The sequence below is a fragment of the Leucoraja erinacea genome, chromosome 18, assembly GCF_028641065.1.
Source record: "Leucoraja erinacea ecotype New England chromosome 18, Leri_hhj_1, whole genome shotgun sequence".
Lineage (NCBI taxonomy): Eukaryota > Metazoa > Chordata > Chondrichthyes > Rajiformes > Rajidae > Leucoraja > Leucoraja erinaceus.
Genome location: NC_073394.1, coordinates 27,807,756 through 27,822,092, shown reverse-complemented (window position 1 = coordinate 27,822,092; position 14,337 = coordinate 27,807,756). Strand labels below are relative to the sequence as shown.

The window sequence follows — 14,337 nt, the reverse complement described above, 5'->3', positions numbered from 1 at the left end:
CACTGAATATTGCAGTGTACAAACATGTTACCTGAAAAAGGGTTTACTTAGAATGCTTCAACCTCATATGAAGAAATAAGGATTTTTCTCTTACCTGAAAAAGTATGAAGATGAGAAACAGCTCATATACGACACTGACACACAACCAGAATCTCCAGTATGCTGCAAGAGAGAATACCCAAATTCAGAAAACATGTAGTAAAATAATTATTTTAAGTTTACAGATATAGCAATGCGCTGCTTTTAAAGAGGTTGGCAAACAACTGGATACTGTTAGACAGCCTTACTATAACAGACACAGACTTCCACATGTAGAACATCTTCCTAATCCTCCAGAATGGCAAAACTTTCATTAGGACTAATAATAATTGGTGTGTTCAAAAATGGTGATAAACCAGCATTACACCCAGAATTTTAAGCCTCCGGACATCAAGCAGCAACTATTTGGGAAAGCTGCTTCAAACGTTTTCAGGAAATTTGCTGCCATCCCATGCCTTTACAGAGAACAAAGGCAAATGCTGTTTACTAAAATTAATCTGTTTTTGTAAACATGCAAGCTTTGAAAATCAGGAATGTTCTTTAAACATGAAAAGCATTGTGAATTTCCATAGCACAACAGGAAGAGCAACTATGCCTTCGCAGAAAGTGCAGCTTTTCCATTTGATTTCATTATGCTTATGAAAGCTGCATATTTCAGCAAGGTCACATGCTACTGCAATAATGTGCTTCGATTTGCAATTTGTTTCACATTCACAGACTAAGGGCTTAAGTAAAAGGCTTCAAATCTGTTATCCAGACATTAGCCAAAGCAATACGAAATTCATTTGAGCTGCAAATGGGTATTCAACTTTAATACACAGGTGTAAGCTCTGGGGACCCATCAAAATAATATTTGAACTACATCTCAGAAGGCCAATACATTAGGGAATGTTTTTTTTTTTTAATTTATCCCTAGCTGATGCACCTCCTTGCATGTGCAGCACAGAAGCAGAAGTCACCCAGGGCAAAGACATTGTATTCTAGTCTGTGCTAAGCAGAGATATGTTTGGGCCCAGCATTGGAGAGCCAAAGAAAAGACTCATTCAGTTAGAAACACTGAATAGATGGTCTATCTCGACCTCCAAAAATCCCATCATCAGAGAAGCTAGTCTTCTACCAGACATGGTTCACTCCATAAGATATCAAGAAACAACTGTGAGCTCTGGATGTTGTAAGGGCCAGAGAATTAGACAACATACCGCCTGTTGTACTGAAAACTCATTCCCCGCATCATGGACACAACTAATGTGCGCAATTGATAAAATGCAATACAGTACACTGCTTGAAAACCTGGCCATCTCCCAAACCACAGCCTCTAATAGCAAGAAGGACAAGGCCAGGAGGTGCATAGGAGCATCAGCATGTAGATTCTCCTCTTATCACTGCTCCTTCCTCGTGACTGGGTGGACATCCTAGAACTCCCTACCCATCACAATTGTAGAAGTACCTCTTCTTGATGGACTGTGGTGATTCCAGCTGGTGACACACCAACAACCTCTCTTGGGCAATAATAAACAGGCAATAAATGCTGGCTTTGCCAACAAAGTCTGTTCGAAAAATCTATTTTATTTTTGATGGAATGATGCAGGTATATATCACTTCCTTAACCGTGCTTCTGGGGACAATATTTGGTGTTACGTTTTCGGTCACATGGCGCTCCAGAAGCAAGTGCAGAAGACCATTCCAAAATAGATTATGCCTGCTCAATTGGAGAAATCGGGGATGGCCAAATACATGTGTAGGAATGAACTGCAGATGCTGGTTTAAACCAAATAGACACAAAAATGCTGGAGTAACTCAGCGGGACAGGCAGCATCTCTGGAGAGATGGAATGAGTGACGTTTCGAGTTGAGATCCTTCTTCAACCTGATGTGTGGGGAGAGGGATACATAGATAAGGAAGCGCAAGGTGTGAAAACACCACAATGGGGAATGGAGATCAAGGAAAGCGTAGAATAGATCATTGTTAGATGGGAGAAGGTAACAACAAAGCAAACACTGACAATGGAGGAGGCCCAGGACAGAAAGTTTAGTGTGGGAATGGGTGGGGGATTTAAAGTGTTGAGCAACTGGGGGATCCCGTATGTTTATGCGGACTGAGCCGAGGTGTTCAGCGAAACGATAGACAAGATTGCGCCAAGCCATCGATATAGAGGAGTCCACAGCTGGAGCAGCGGATACAGTAGATGAGGTTGGAGGAGGTGCAAGTGAACCTCTGTCTCACCTGAAAAGAGTCCTTGGATGGAGGTATAGGGACAGGTGTTGCATCTTCTGCAGTTGCAGGGGAAAGTACCGGCTGAGAGGGTGGTTTGGGTGGGAAGGGCGAGTTGACCAGGGAGTTGCGGAGGGGACGGTCTCTGCAGAAAGCGGAAAGGGGTGGAGATGGGAAGATGTGGCTAGTGGTGGCAAAAATGCCGGAGGATAATGTACTGTATGTGACGGCTGAACACATGCTGGGGTGGATTTATATAAGAGGAAGGCCACAGGAATGACAGCTTTTTCAAAACAAAGATTTGCACCAATGTGAATTTTCAAAGTATGCAAGTGAGATGTAACCTTGGTTACGGCAGTTTACTTTTAATGAACTATTACTGTGCACCATCAGAATACTGCATCAATTTATAGGCACGGAGTTAGGGTGAAAAACTCAGAAAACTAAAGAGCAAATCCCAAGACACCTATCAGAGGCTGACAATTCTGTTAATAGGAGTGTTCTGCATTAGTAATAATTTTCAATGACTCTCCTTAGCTACTGCACATATCTACTGTTTTCTCAATTTATTCTAGATTTCCTATATTCACGTGTTTCACTAAGATGAAAAATCAATGGGACATTTAAGTCGGAGAAATGTGTTGTATGAATGGAAAACCAGTGAGGTCCTTCAGGGTTGCAGACTCGATGGCCGAAGGGCCTGTTTCCACACTGTATCACTAAAGTCTATAAAGATAAAAGCATGTTAACGTTGAAAATTAGGACTGATTGCAGAAAATCATTGCAAAGGAAAGTTCATCAGTAAAGTAACCAATGAGGCTGAAGAGACTGTATAGCAGCCTGGTAAAGAAGATAGACGCAAAATGCTGGAGTAACTCAGTGGGGCAGGTAGCATCTCCGGAGAGAAGGAATGGGTAACGTTTTGGCTCGAGACACTTCTTCAGACTGGTATAGAATATTGTCAGACTGGCCTTTTAGATACTATCATCTCAAAGGAATATACTAGAAATGCTGAACATGATTCTTAGGTTGGGCATTCCATTGTCTTCAAGGGGCTAACCATTCCTGAAATAAGGCACGAACGGTTTAAGGCTCATGAAATAGTGAAATAGAATTATTTCCATGTATTATTAACATGAAACAAATGTCCTACAACTACACGTCAGCGATATATCAATTTGACTCGAGAGATATGACATCAGTTATGCAAAGATAAAAGCTACAAGTAAATTTAGCAAGATAATCAGATAAATTTAAGCTTCACGCATTCTCTTCCGAAAGATTCCTGGGTTGCACAAGAGACTGCAGATGCTGTAAATGGAACAAAAAAAAAACTACTGGCGGAAGGAACTCAACAGTTCACACAGCATCTGTGAAAGCAGAGGGATGGTCAAAGTTTCAGGTTGAGACCCTGCTTCAGTATTCATGGGTTATATGCATAAATATTTCTTTAAAATTGGAAAACAGTTTTAAAACTAGAATGTTTGAGACAGAACTGGCAAGAACCATACCTGGGTGAGGTCTGGAAAATGGCCCATCTTTTGCTTGGGTGACTCCAAAACACAAGAACACAAGAATGCTGGCAACAATTCCTCTGCAAGTCAAATAGTAAAATGAGAAATCTGCTCAAGGGTGCAGTTGATCACAATTGAAATCTGAGGTATTTAACATCCTTGCAAGTGTTCAAGGTTCTGAACCCAAATACATCTCTAAGGGAAAAAGATGTTTAAAATTAATCCCTCCTTTCACAAGGTACTCAAAATTCTAAACACATAAACATGTATTAATGCTCCCACTGTAAGACATGATTGTTAATGTCTAGAAAGGAGAGTGCCCCAATGTATCCTGAAGTGATGTTGTTGTTGCCAGAGGTGACAGGTGCATGGAAGAAAGGAGACATGATAAATGAGTGAGAGCAAGAGCAGTTTCAAAAACTTGACAACAGACTGAGAACTTTGATTCCTCTATGGTTTCATTTCCTACGATTAACAATTGTTCCTCAAACCAATCTGAAAACCCGACCATCTCTGGAAATCTGGCCTAATCAATAGCACGTTAACAACACTGATGTACTTCAGCACACTGCGAAAGCACGAGAATTCATGAACTTCTTAACACTCGTCTATAACCAACTCATTGCTCTGGGAAGACAGGTTTCATATTCATTACATTTTAATAACTTTATAATTAAATATGAACTCTAAATTCCAAGTAAAGGCCTCTTATTTCCAGTTCTAGTAAAATGCAATCTTAATCAATGCTTTCTATTCATGTCTGACACTGTCAGTTTAATTGTTAGGCGAGATCATTAGACTATTCCAAGTGTAAATGGATCTTGTACATGAAATAACCGCTTACAAGCATGCAGCTGCACCCCAAATAAGATGGGAAAGTTCCCACCTCGCAGGGTCAATGTTACGGACTATTTTGTGCCAAACAATTCTTGCGCATGTCTCAAAGTTTTATCCAATTCCTCACCATATCCCATCCTTGTGCTTATTCCTGGAGTTTCTGATCCCCCCCCTCCAGACGTTAAAGGATACATAATATTGTAAAGAAAACTCTCCTTGTAGGTACGATTTTAATAGTCAGAATCACTCTGAAATGAAGCATGAAGCAGAAAAAAAATCAAAGATCAGCATATTAGAATGAATGGAGGTGGAAAAATTAAAGTATTCCATGCAAGATAGAAGTTTTTAAAAAACACACTTAAAGCGGCTTATACATTGAGTTCTCTACAGGAAGCTTCTGCCCTAATGGCAGGTGCCTGATTCTTCAAGAACTTAATGTAAAGCTAGGCATGGGGACGTTGAACCACTTGGATATATCTGGATCACAAGCAATCCAGATTGATTCCTGGCATGAAAGTATGAATAGCAAAACCTGTATTGTCTAAGTATAGAAGAATGAGATGCACCTACATTGGAATATTAAAACATTCCAGCCACATACTTGTCTCTCCTTTCGGCATTTCAAAGGGATCACTCCCTTCAGACTGCCAGGTCACTTCTCATATCCACAGCAACCACTCCCCATGTAAGGCACTACCTGTACAACAATATCATTCCGCCTCTTCCTTTCCCACCATCCAAAGACCCAAATAGTCTTTCAAGGTGAAACAAGGATTCACCTACTCCTGCACTGTTACGATAAGACCCATTTGGGTGGATTTTCGTGGATGGAGTAATTGGAGGGGGGGGGGGGGGGGGGGAGGGGGAAAAGGAAAGGGTAGGAATAACAACATAAGCTTGGTGTGATTGATGGAGGTAACCAGGGGATGAGGAAGATGAGAAATTATGGGATAGGGAGCATGGGACCTGTGGAAAAGACCAGGTGTTTCCAGAATGTCTCGATTTGCTGCAGTAATCTGATTATTATTGCCCTTGCTAAATAATCCTGCATTAATGGTTTACAACACCATTCAAGGATAACATGTCTAGTATCAACAAGGTATCATTGCCCGCTTCAAAATAAAAGGAACCTAAAAATTAATTGGGGTAGTTCGGTTTATTTTAACTTGACTTAACTGAAATTGCATTATGGATGGCAAGAATATGAGAACAATTATTTGTGGTCATTTGCTTCAACCCACAAATTTGACTGGGCATTCACAGAGCACGTAATATCAGGCGTTTGTTAAGTAATACCATTCCCAGCACAATGCTCCTTTGGCAGCATTGACCATGATATACCGTAGTTTGATGGTCTGCACAAAACCATGGTTTCATGTCAGATTAACATTCAACTAAATAGCCATTTAACTTTTTTTTTGCATTCAACATCACCTACTAATTTCACTAAATACACCAAACCAAACTCCTTCAAAGTCTATATCCCCACAAGGTCTCAATCCCCAGAAACCTTGAAAGTTTACAGCCCCAGTGAAGAATACAACACAGGCCCAATTCCTGGCCCAAACAATTTTCCCCCATTTTCCTTTAGATACACTAAATCATGTTGCATCAACAATCTACATCTTATCATAGCCACTGGAGAATTTAAGTTGAGTGAATTCAGTAATGTGGAACAAGGATGGAGTCTACAATGGTGATAATAAAATGAAAGTCCCAACTGTTTCACTAATGCCTTTCAGGAAAGGAAAACTGGCATCCTTACCCAGTCTGGCTGACAACTGGCCTTCTGAAATTGCCTATCAATCCTTTCTGTTCAAGGGCAATATTCACAGGAATATATTTTGTTAAAGTGCAAGTGTATACACAATATTATTTTCTACAATTATAGAGCACCAAAGAAAGTGCAACATGGAGTTCAAGGTTATACAGAATAATTGCACAAAAAGAACAGCCAAAATCAAACTGATAAGCCCCAGTGAAAAGGGTTTCAATCTGGCTGAATTATAAACATTGGAATGATTACTGTACTGCAAGTCAAATACTGAATAATCAACAAAACAGAACACTCTATCGAGCTATGAACACAAGGGGAAAAAATATTTTGTGGCACTTAAACCTGAATCAATCTGCCTAGTTGTCTCACTTCCAACATTTCCAGGACATTTCCTCTCCCTCACTTCAATGTTGCCTCCGGAATTCCACGTCATTCTCACCCTGCCACTGCTTTCAGGACACTACTTCTCTTGTGCCAGCTGCTGTTACCAGATTCAGGCAGAGCTAGTTGCCAATCTGGCTTGAAAGGACCACAGGAGAAAATGCTTTGCTGTACAGGTGCATGTTTTTGTTTGCATTTCACCAATTTGTTCTGTATAAATGGACACAGATTTCAGTGCAAACATAGCCTATGATCAAGTCAACAATTAGGAAACAAACAAAATAAAATGTTACTGCCTTTTAAAATAGAAGATGCATGGAAGCAAAAGAAAGTCAAGCCAAGAAATTCTTAGAATAAAACATCACCCACCCATTACACTCAAATATGCAGTTGATATTCTGTGAATTGCTGAACAAAGCTCTGTTCATTCCACAAAGTAGAATTATCCTTTCTATTTTCCCAAAGGAATAGATTGTAAACTAATTATATCCTACATTTAAGATGCAGCTCAATCAAGCTTAATTTAATTGTTGGTGTGCAAGCTTGTTGGATTCACTAATTAAAAGCATTCAACAAGGCACAAAATCAATTGCACAGCTCCACATGGCAAAGGTCGGTGTGTTGCTGGAAGAGGGTCAATGGTGGAGGAATAAACACAATATAGCAATTTACACACACAACAAATCATTTGTAGAATGTGCAGATCATGGAACTGATAACCTGAAAGGATTTTTATGCAAACATTTTAAACAGAATTGTTTCTACATAATTTGAATCCATTATGTAACAACACAATTCAATTAATCTTGTTACAATTAAAGTGCACCCTGGTTTGACATTGATAATTAAACTCAAAATTATCCAATTTATTGGAAAAAAACATATTAAATCAGTAAAGCAAATAAAGGCACACACAGAAACCAAATGAACTGGAATCCTAAATCTTAACAATGGAAGCTATGAAGATGAGGGTAGAGGGGGTTAAAATTTGGAGTCTCATCAAGCCTTGATTTTTCAGTACATATATCAATACATAATGATCTGATATTTAACATGTCGATTCTTTTGCACATTACAGGAAAACAAATAACACTTATCCCTATTACTAAACCTAACGAGATACATAAAAAATGACATGAAAATAGTTTCACTCTAGTTATCAACATTAAGATCAGTTCTTAGAAATTATAAATCTGAACACAAGATGCTTGCCCTTCCATAGGTATAGGGTTATTATTGTCCTGTGTACCAATACTGTGAAAAGCTTGGTTTTGCATGCTATCCAGGCAGATCATACCATAATGAGTACAATCAAGTTGTACACAAGTACAACAGGTAGTGCAGAATGTGAAATATAGTGTTACATCTCAGAGAATGTGCAGATACAAAAGGACAAGTGCAGGTGGTAGATTGAGAATGCATCCTAAGTATACGACAGGTTCATTCAAGAAGCTGAAACAGGGGGGAAGGTGGTGTTTTTAAATCTGGTGGTACATATTTAGTGCACTGATTTGTAGATTTCCCTTATGTAAACTTACATAAATGTACAGAATACAGAAGAATAAATAAACAAGGTGCAGTCTAAAATCTAAAGGAAACCGTGAAACTGATAGTTGATCAGGAAAATAGATGGAAAGATGTATTCCAGTCCCCACGAAAATAAAGTGACCCCTCTCAATGACTACTGCCCAGTAGTTCTAACATCAACTATAAAGAAGTGCTGTGAAACAATGGTAATGGCCCACATTTTTACCAGTTTTCCAGACAACTTATGTACAGAAAAAATAGACCTATGGAGGGCACCATCTCACTTGCACTACCATTCAGCCTGAGATCACCTTGACAATATCAACACCTATATCAGGATGCTTATCATTGACTATATCTCAGCCTTCAATACCATAATACTGAATAAGCTTATCCCTCAACTTCTACACTTTGGCTTTGGGGCCTTCAAGTGAAAATGACTTCTGGGCTTTTTGACCAGCACACCTCATTCAGTAAGATAGGCACAAAATGCTGGAGAAACTCAGGAGGATAGGCAGGGTCTTTGGATAGAATGAATGGGTGACGATTTGGGTCAAGACCCTTCTGCAGACCCTATTTATCAAGTTATGTCTAGCTAACCTATTCACTATGCTAGAGCTACTACTAAAATATAATTGTTCAAATGACATCAGTACAATATTGTACGTTTTTTGGGGCTGGAAATTGACTGGTACTACTGAAATGAATAATAATGGATGGTTTGTAGCGGACCAACGGAAGATACGTTGGAAGCCACAACATCACTAAACAAATAATACACAAAGCCCAAATCCTGCTGACCAGGCCTTGCATTTCATTTGTGTACTGCGTCACTGGGGACTGCATGAGAGAAATGAGTCAAGTCTGAGTACAGCTGACCTGAACACTGGGGTTGGATGGATGTCCCATGAAGAGCTAACCCAATGGGTGAATATATTATTCAAGGAACAGCTACCCAAGGAAGGCTCCCAGCAGAGACACCGCAGGCTAGGAATTGCTTGGACAATTTTATTTTATGATGCTGAAGTAGACCGAAAGATCGTGTAGGCCTGCCTCTGTATGAGTTGGGTTACTGAGGAGATCTAAGGTTATCACAAAATCTGGTTAAAATTCAAGGCAATAGCAAGGATGTGAGTGATGGGCAAGCGGATCTTAATGTGCAATAGGACAATGTTAGCAGTTCATGAGGAGCTTTTCTTTATTCTAAGATATCTTGGTCTCCTAAATTGTAGGCTCCAATAATCATTTTCCTCCTTCCCCAAAATGAAGACTGTCATAGATATTGGTTGAACTTGTTTTGTGGGTAGCAAACTAATGTGATGGAAGAATCAGGATTTAGCATCACACCTCACAATACTGTTGAGGGATTTGAAAAAAGCAGGGCATACAAGACAAAATATACTTTGGATTTCAGTAATGAAAAAGGATTCAGCGAGCTATTTAGAAAAAGCCATTATTTACCTTTTAATATTATAGGCTGTGTCCTGGGGAGTTTCTTCCAACAGGGTAACATAAACCAGTGCACAAGTGAGGATAAATAATACAGTCAAGGTGTGAGCTCTCCTGTGAATAGAAATAAAATTATTGGTTCAATACTGTAATAGGCTGAGCAAACCCAAATAATTATATCTGTAGGGATGCATGGCTACTGGGAAATGTTTTTTAAACTGTTAAAAAAATATCCAGCTTAGAACAATGCCTAATTCAATATTAGAAAGCAGATTTTAAATTGGTTACTTTTACAACTATCCCCTTGTTAACTTTTGCTTAACCATTGCCTCCATGTCAAAACTCAATGCCTTTAGTCTAATGTTCACCTATTATGACTGAACTCTTCAGTAATCTCTTAAACAATTTGCTAAAATCCAACCAACCCTCTTCTCCCCTTTGTGTCCACCCTTCCTAGTCATTGCTAGTACTTCAACTCTTCAGTGTCCGATTTTGTTTTACACTCACCATTTTTAAGCATTCAAATTGTAAGGAAGTTAATCTGAGCTGTTGGAGAGCGGGATGGAAGAATCTAAACCGGATCCCTTGACAGCAGCCAAAGATCCGCACTAATCTTAAAACGGTCGTGTAAAGTTATGAATAATGACACAAGAGGGGAAAATCTCCATTTATTCAGCATTTGAGAACATACAGAGGGCAAGATTAGCAAATTTGCTGATGATACCAAAGTGAGTGGTTGTGGAAATAATGAAGATGGTTGTGAAAGATTGCAGCAGCATCTGGATCGATTGGCCAGGTGGGCGGAGGAATGGCTGATGGAATTTAATACAGAGAAGTGTGAGGTGTGGCATTTTGGGACGTCGAACAAAGGCAGGATTTGCACAGTAAATGGTAGGCCTCTGGGTAGTGTTGTAGAGCAGAGGGATCTAGGAGTACAGGTGCATGGTTCCTTGAAGGTCGAGTCACAGGTAGATAAGATGGTCAAAAAGGCTTTCGGCATTTTGACCTTCATCAGTCAGAGTATTGAGTATAGAAGTTGGGAGGACATGTTGCAGTTGTGTAAGACGTTGGAGAGACCGCATTTAGAATATTGTGTTCAGTTCTGGGCACCGTTATAGAAAATATATTGTCAAGCTTGAAAGGGTTCAGAAAAGATTTACGAGGATGTTGCCAGGAATAGAGGGTGTGAGTTATAGGGAGAGGTTGAGTAGGCTAGGCCCAAGGAGGTAGTTGAGGTTGGGTTAGAAACAGTTAGACAGGCACATGGATAAGACGGGTTTGGAGGGATATGAACCAAGCACAGGCAAGTGGGACTAGCGTATCTGGGACTTTGTTGGCCAGTGTGGGCGAGTTGGGCCAAAGGGTCTGGTTTCCACACTGTATCACTCTCTAAATCTGATACTCACAAAAGCATTAATTTAAATAAACACAAAAGGCTTGGTGTCATCAAAAAACATGATTTTTTTTCAAACAGACACAAGTAATCAGGCATTAAATTATAAATCATAGGAAATTTCTCAACTTTAGTCTCTGCAGGGCCCACTTTCATACAAGCACTCAAACAATGACAATCAGGCATTATGTTTATTGTTCTTAGACAAAAATGCTGGAGAAACTCAGCGGGTGAGGCAGCATCTATGGAACGAAGGAAATAGGCAACGGTTCGGGCCGAAAACCCTTCTTCAGACCATGTTTATTGTTCTGCTGTCCTTAATGAACACGTTTTTATCATAAGATTAACGGAAACTAAAACTCCTCTCTTTAAATCCAATTCACATTGGAACCATAAACATGTACTTTGCCTCTGACCAGCTAATCAATCTGCAAACATTTCATTTTAAAATCTAAAACTATTTGTCATAGCTGCAGTAAACAAGTCTTGCATTGTAGATAAGTGGTTTGACCCAAAGGAGTCTCAGCATTGACAACCAGAGACACAATAGATTACATTAATTTTCAGAAATAAGTTTCACTATGGCAACGGAGCTCCAACTAGCAAGACTATAACCACCCCCACCCTCCCTCCCTCTCTGGATAGAATTTGAGGTATGGAGAGCAAGGAAATTTCACATTTTGTACCTACATATCATTTAATAAAACATCAAAGCAAAACAATATAGTTGAATAAAATAGTTAAAATCAGAGAATTCTTCTATATTACAGGTGGCCTCCTCTTGTAATATATAATGGAAATGTTGCAATTTGAATCAGACTTTCCACTGACTGCAATCTAACTTAGCCCAGACTTGAGTGTGTCTCTCTATTCATTTGTTGGGAAGTGGGTCCACCTGACAGCAAGGCGCAAAATAGTGCAAGGCTTCTCCAATCAAACCTGACAGTCCAAACCCCCAAAATGCTTTGACTTTGTTAAACCCTATTCCGTGGAATTACCAACTGTCAAAGAGGTGATAGCGATCAAATCTGCCTCTTAAATGCACAAACGTTAAAATACAAGGACAGCATTAAATGTTTATATCGTCAAAAAGATTACCTTGCTACGTTAGCTTTTGTCTGCATCCATTTCTTCAATTTAAAATGTTTACTTGACATCACACCAGGTTAACCCAATGCAGCTTCAATGAGCAAATATCCCATTTGTGCTTTGTGCTCACCCAGCTGGCAGTCTTCACCAGAGTGCAGTTGTCCAGGGATCCAAACAAAACTTGCTGGATTTTATATGGAAGACTGATTGTGGTAGAGGTTAGAAAGCTGGGAACAAGATGGGAGACAAAGTGACTGGTGGGTACAGATGAGAGGGTATCCATCCATCATTTGCTAGGCTTTGTCCTGCCCCATTTCTTTACCAGCTTTCTCCCTCCAACTACAATCAGTCAGAAGTTCCATCGAAGGTAGACAAAAGTGCTGGAGAAACTCAGTGGGTGGGACAGCATCTATGGAGCAAAGGAAATAGGCAATGTTTCGGGACAAAACCCTTCTTCAGACTGATGTAGGGTGGGGGGTGGGGAAGGAAGAAGAAAGGAAGAGGTGGAGAAAGAGGGTTGAGAGAGAGCTGAGAAGGGGAGGAGACAGCAAGGGCTACCAGTAATTGGAGAGTTCAATGTTCATGCCACTGGGGTGTAAACTGCCCAAGTGAAATATGAGGTGCTGCTCCTCCAATTTCCGGTGGTGCTCACTCTGGCCATGGAGCAGGCCCAGGGCAAAATGGTCGGATTCGGAATGGGAGTACAGTTGAAGTGCTGAGCCACCGGGAGATCAGATTGGTTATTGCGGACCGAGCGGAAGTGTTCGGCGAAACGATCGCCAAGCCTACGCTTGCTCTCACCGATGTAGATCAGCTGACATCTAGAGCAGCGGATGCAATAGATGTGGTTGGAGGAGGTGCAGGTGAACCTCTGTCGCACCTGGAACGACTACTTAGGTCAATGGAGTCGAGGGGGGAGGTGAATCGACAAGTTTAGCATCTCTCTGTGCGTGACAAAATAAACCAAAACCAATACTACTAATAACTTAATATTGGAGCTAGGCGTAGTCAGGTGTTAAGCACTTTTTACCCCAAGCAATAGTTTATGGAAAATAGGTTTTAGGGACAAAATCTCATGAAATATGTTTCTAGTTAATGATATTCACGATTATAAGTAAAGGTATGTAAAGATACAAATCAGCTATAATCCATAGTACAAATTCACAGGTTAAATGACCCTGCTCATTCCAAGTGCACTGCCTCTTTGTGAAATGTAAATGCTGTTCATCATGATCTGAGATGTTTCATATTATATATTGCCATGTTCCATACTTAGATACTGTTACTGACAGGCAAATCAAAATAGTAGAGCAGACCAATGCGTGTCAATTTAGAAGAATCTTAGCAAACTGCATTCCATAAAACTAAAGTGAGCAAACATTTTTGAAATATTTCAGGTAGCATCATTCTTACATGTTTGGTCAATTACCTCAAACTCGGAGCAAGTTATAACCAACAGTTTTGTTTCTAAGTAGAGACTGGGAAAACCAATAAGCCTTGCATACTCTCCTGGGAGGTCTTGGCCAAGACCTTGTTGTACTTTGAAATACCACAGATAAACTGTTTGCTCCACTCAAATGTATACCATAAATTAAACTTTTACTAAAGCACACCTCAAAGTTTCCAAACTAAGTTTGCATTAATTTATGGGTTTACAAACATTGGAGAAAAATCAATATAAAAAGTTGTATATTCGATTTTTTTTTAAATTCTGCAACCTAGATTCAGAATATAACATCTGGTGAAAATACCCAAAAACATTTACAGGAAAATCCTTACCCATTATTTCCAGTGTTGGAACATGCTATTTTATTGAAACTACCTGTTTTTCAGAAGCTAGCAATTATGTCTTTCAAATTCACTATTACTTTCAGGTGAAGTTTCTATTCCATAAGAAAATGTAAATCAATTTCCAAACAATGTTTATAAAATACCTATTGAAACAATAATTGTAAAAAACAAAATTGTTTTACAACTTCAACTGATTGCCAACTATAACAAAAGCAGAAATTACAAGTTGTCTCTTAAATGAGAACCAAGAAACAAAGCAAGAAATGTGGCATGGGAGTGAGGGAAATATAGAAATGTTTAAAGATATTCAGACGTGGAAGCAGGAAGAA

The 14,337-nt window shown here is 39.5% G+C and overlaps 1 protein-coding gene across 1 annotated transcript in view; it reads right to left on the bottom strand.

Annotated features, from left to right (window-relative positions):
- Positions 1–14,337, bottom strand: part of ptdss2 (phosphatidylserine synthase 2) — a 58,821-nt gene that overhangs the window by 33,999 nt on the left and 10,485 nt on the right. The window contains exons 2-4 of the mRNA XM_055649696.1: positions 9,748–9,849; positions 3,762–3,844; positions 95–162 (exon numbers count right to left, since the gene is read on the bottom strand). Coding sequence (XP_055505671.1) covers positions 95–162; positions 3,762–3,844; positions 9,748–9,849 — 253 coding nt within the window. The remainder of the gene's footprint in view (positions 1–94; positions 163–3,761; positions 3,845–9,747; positions 9,850–14,337) is intronic.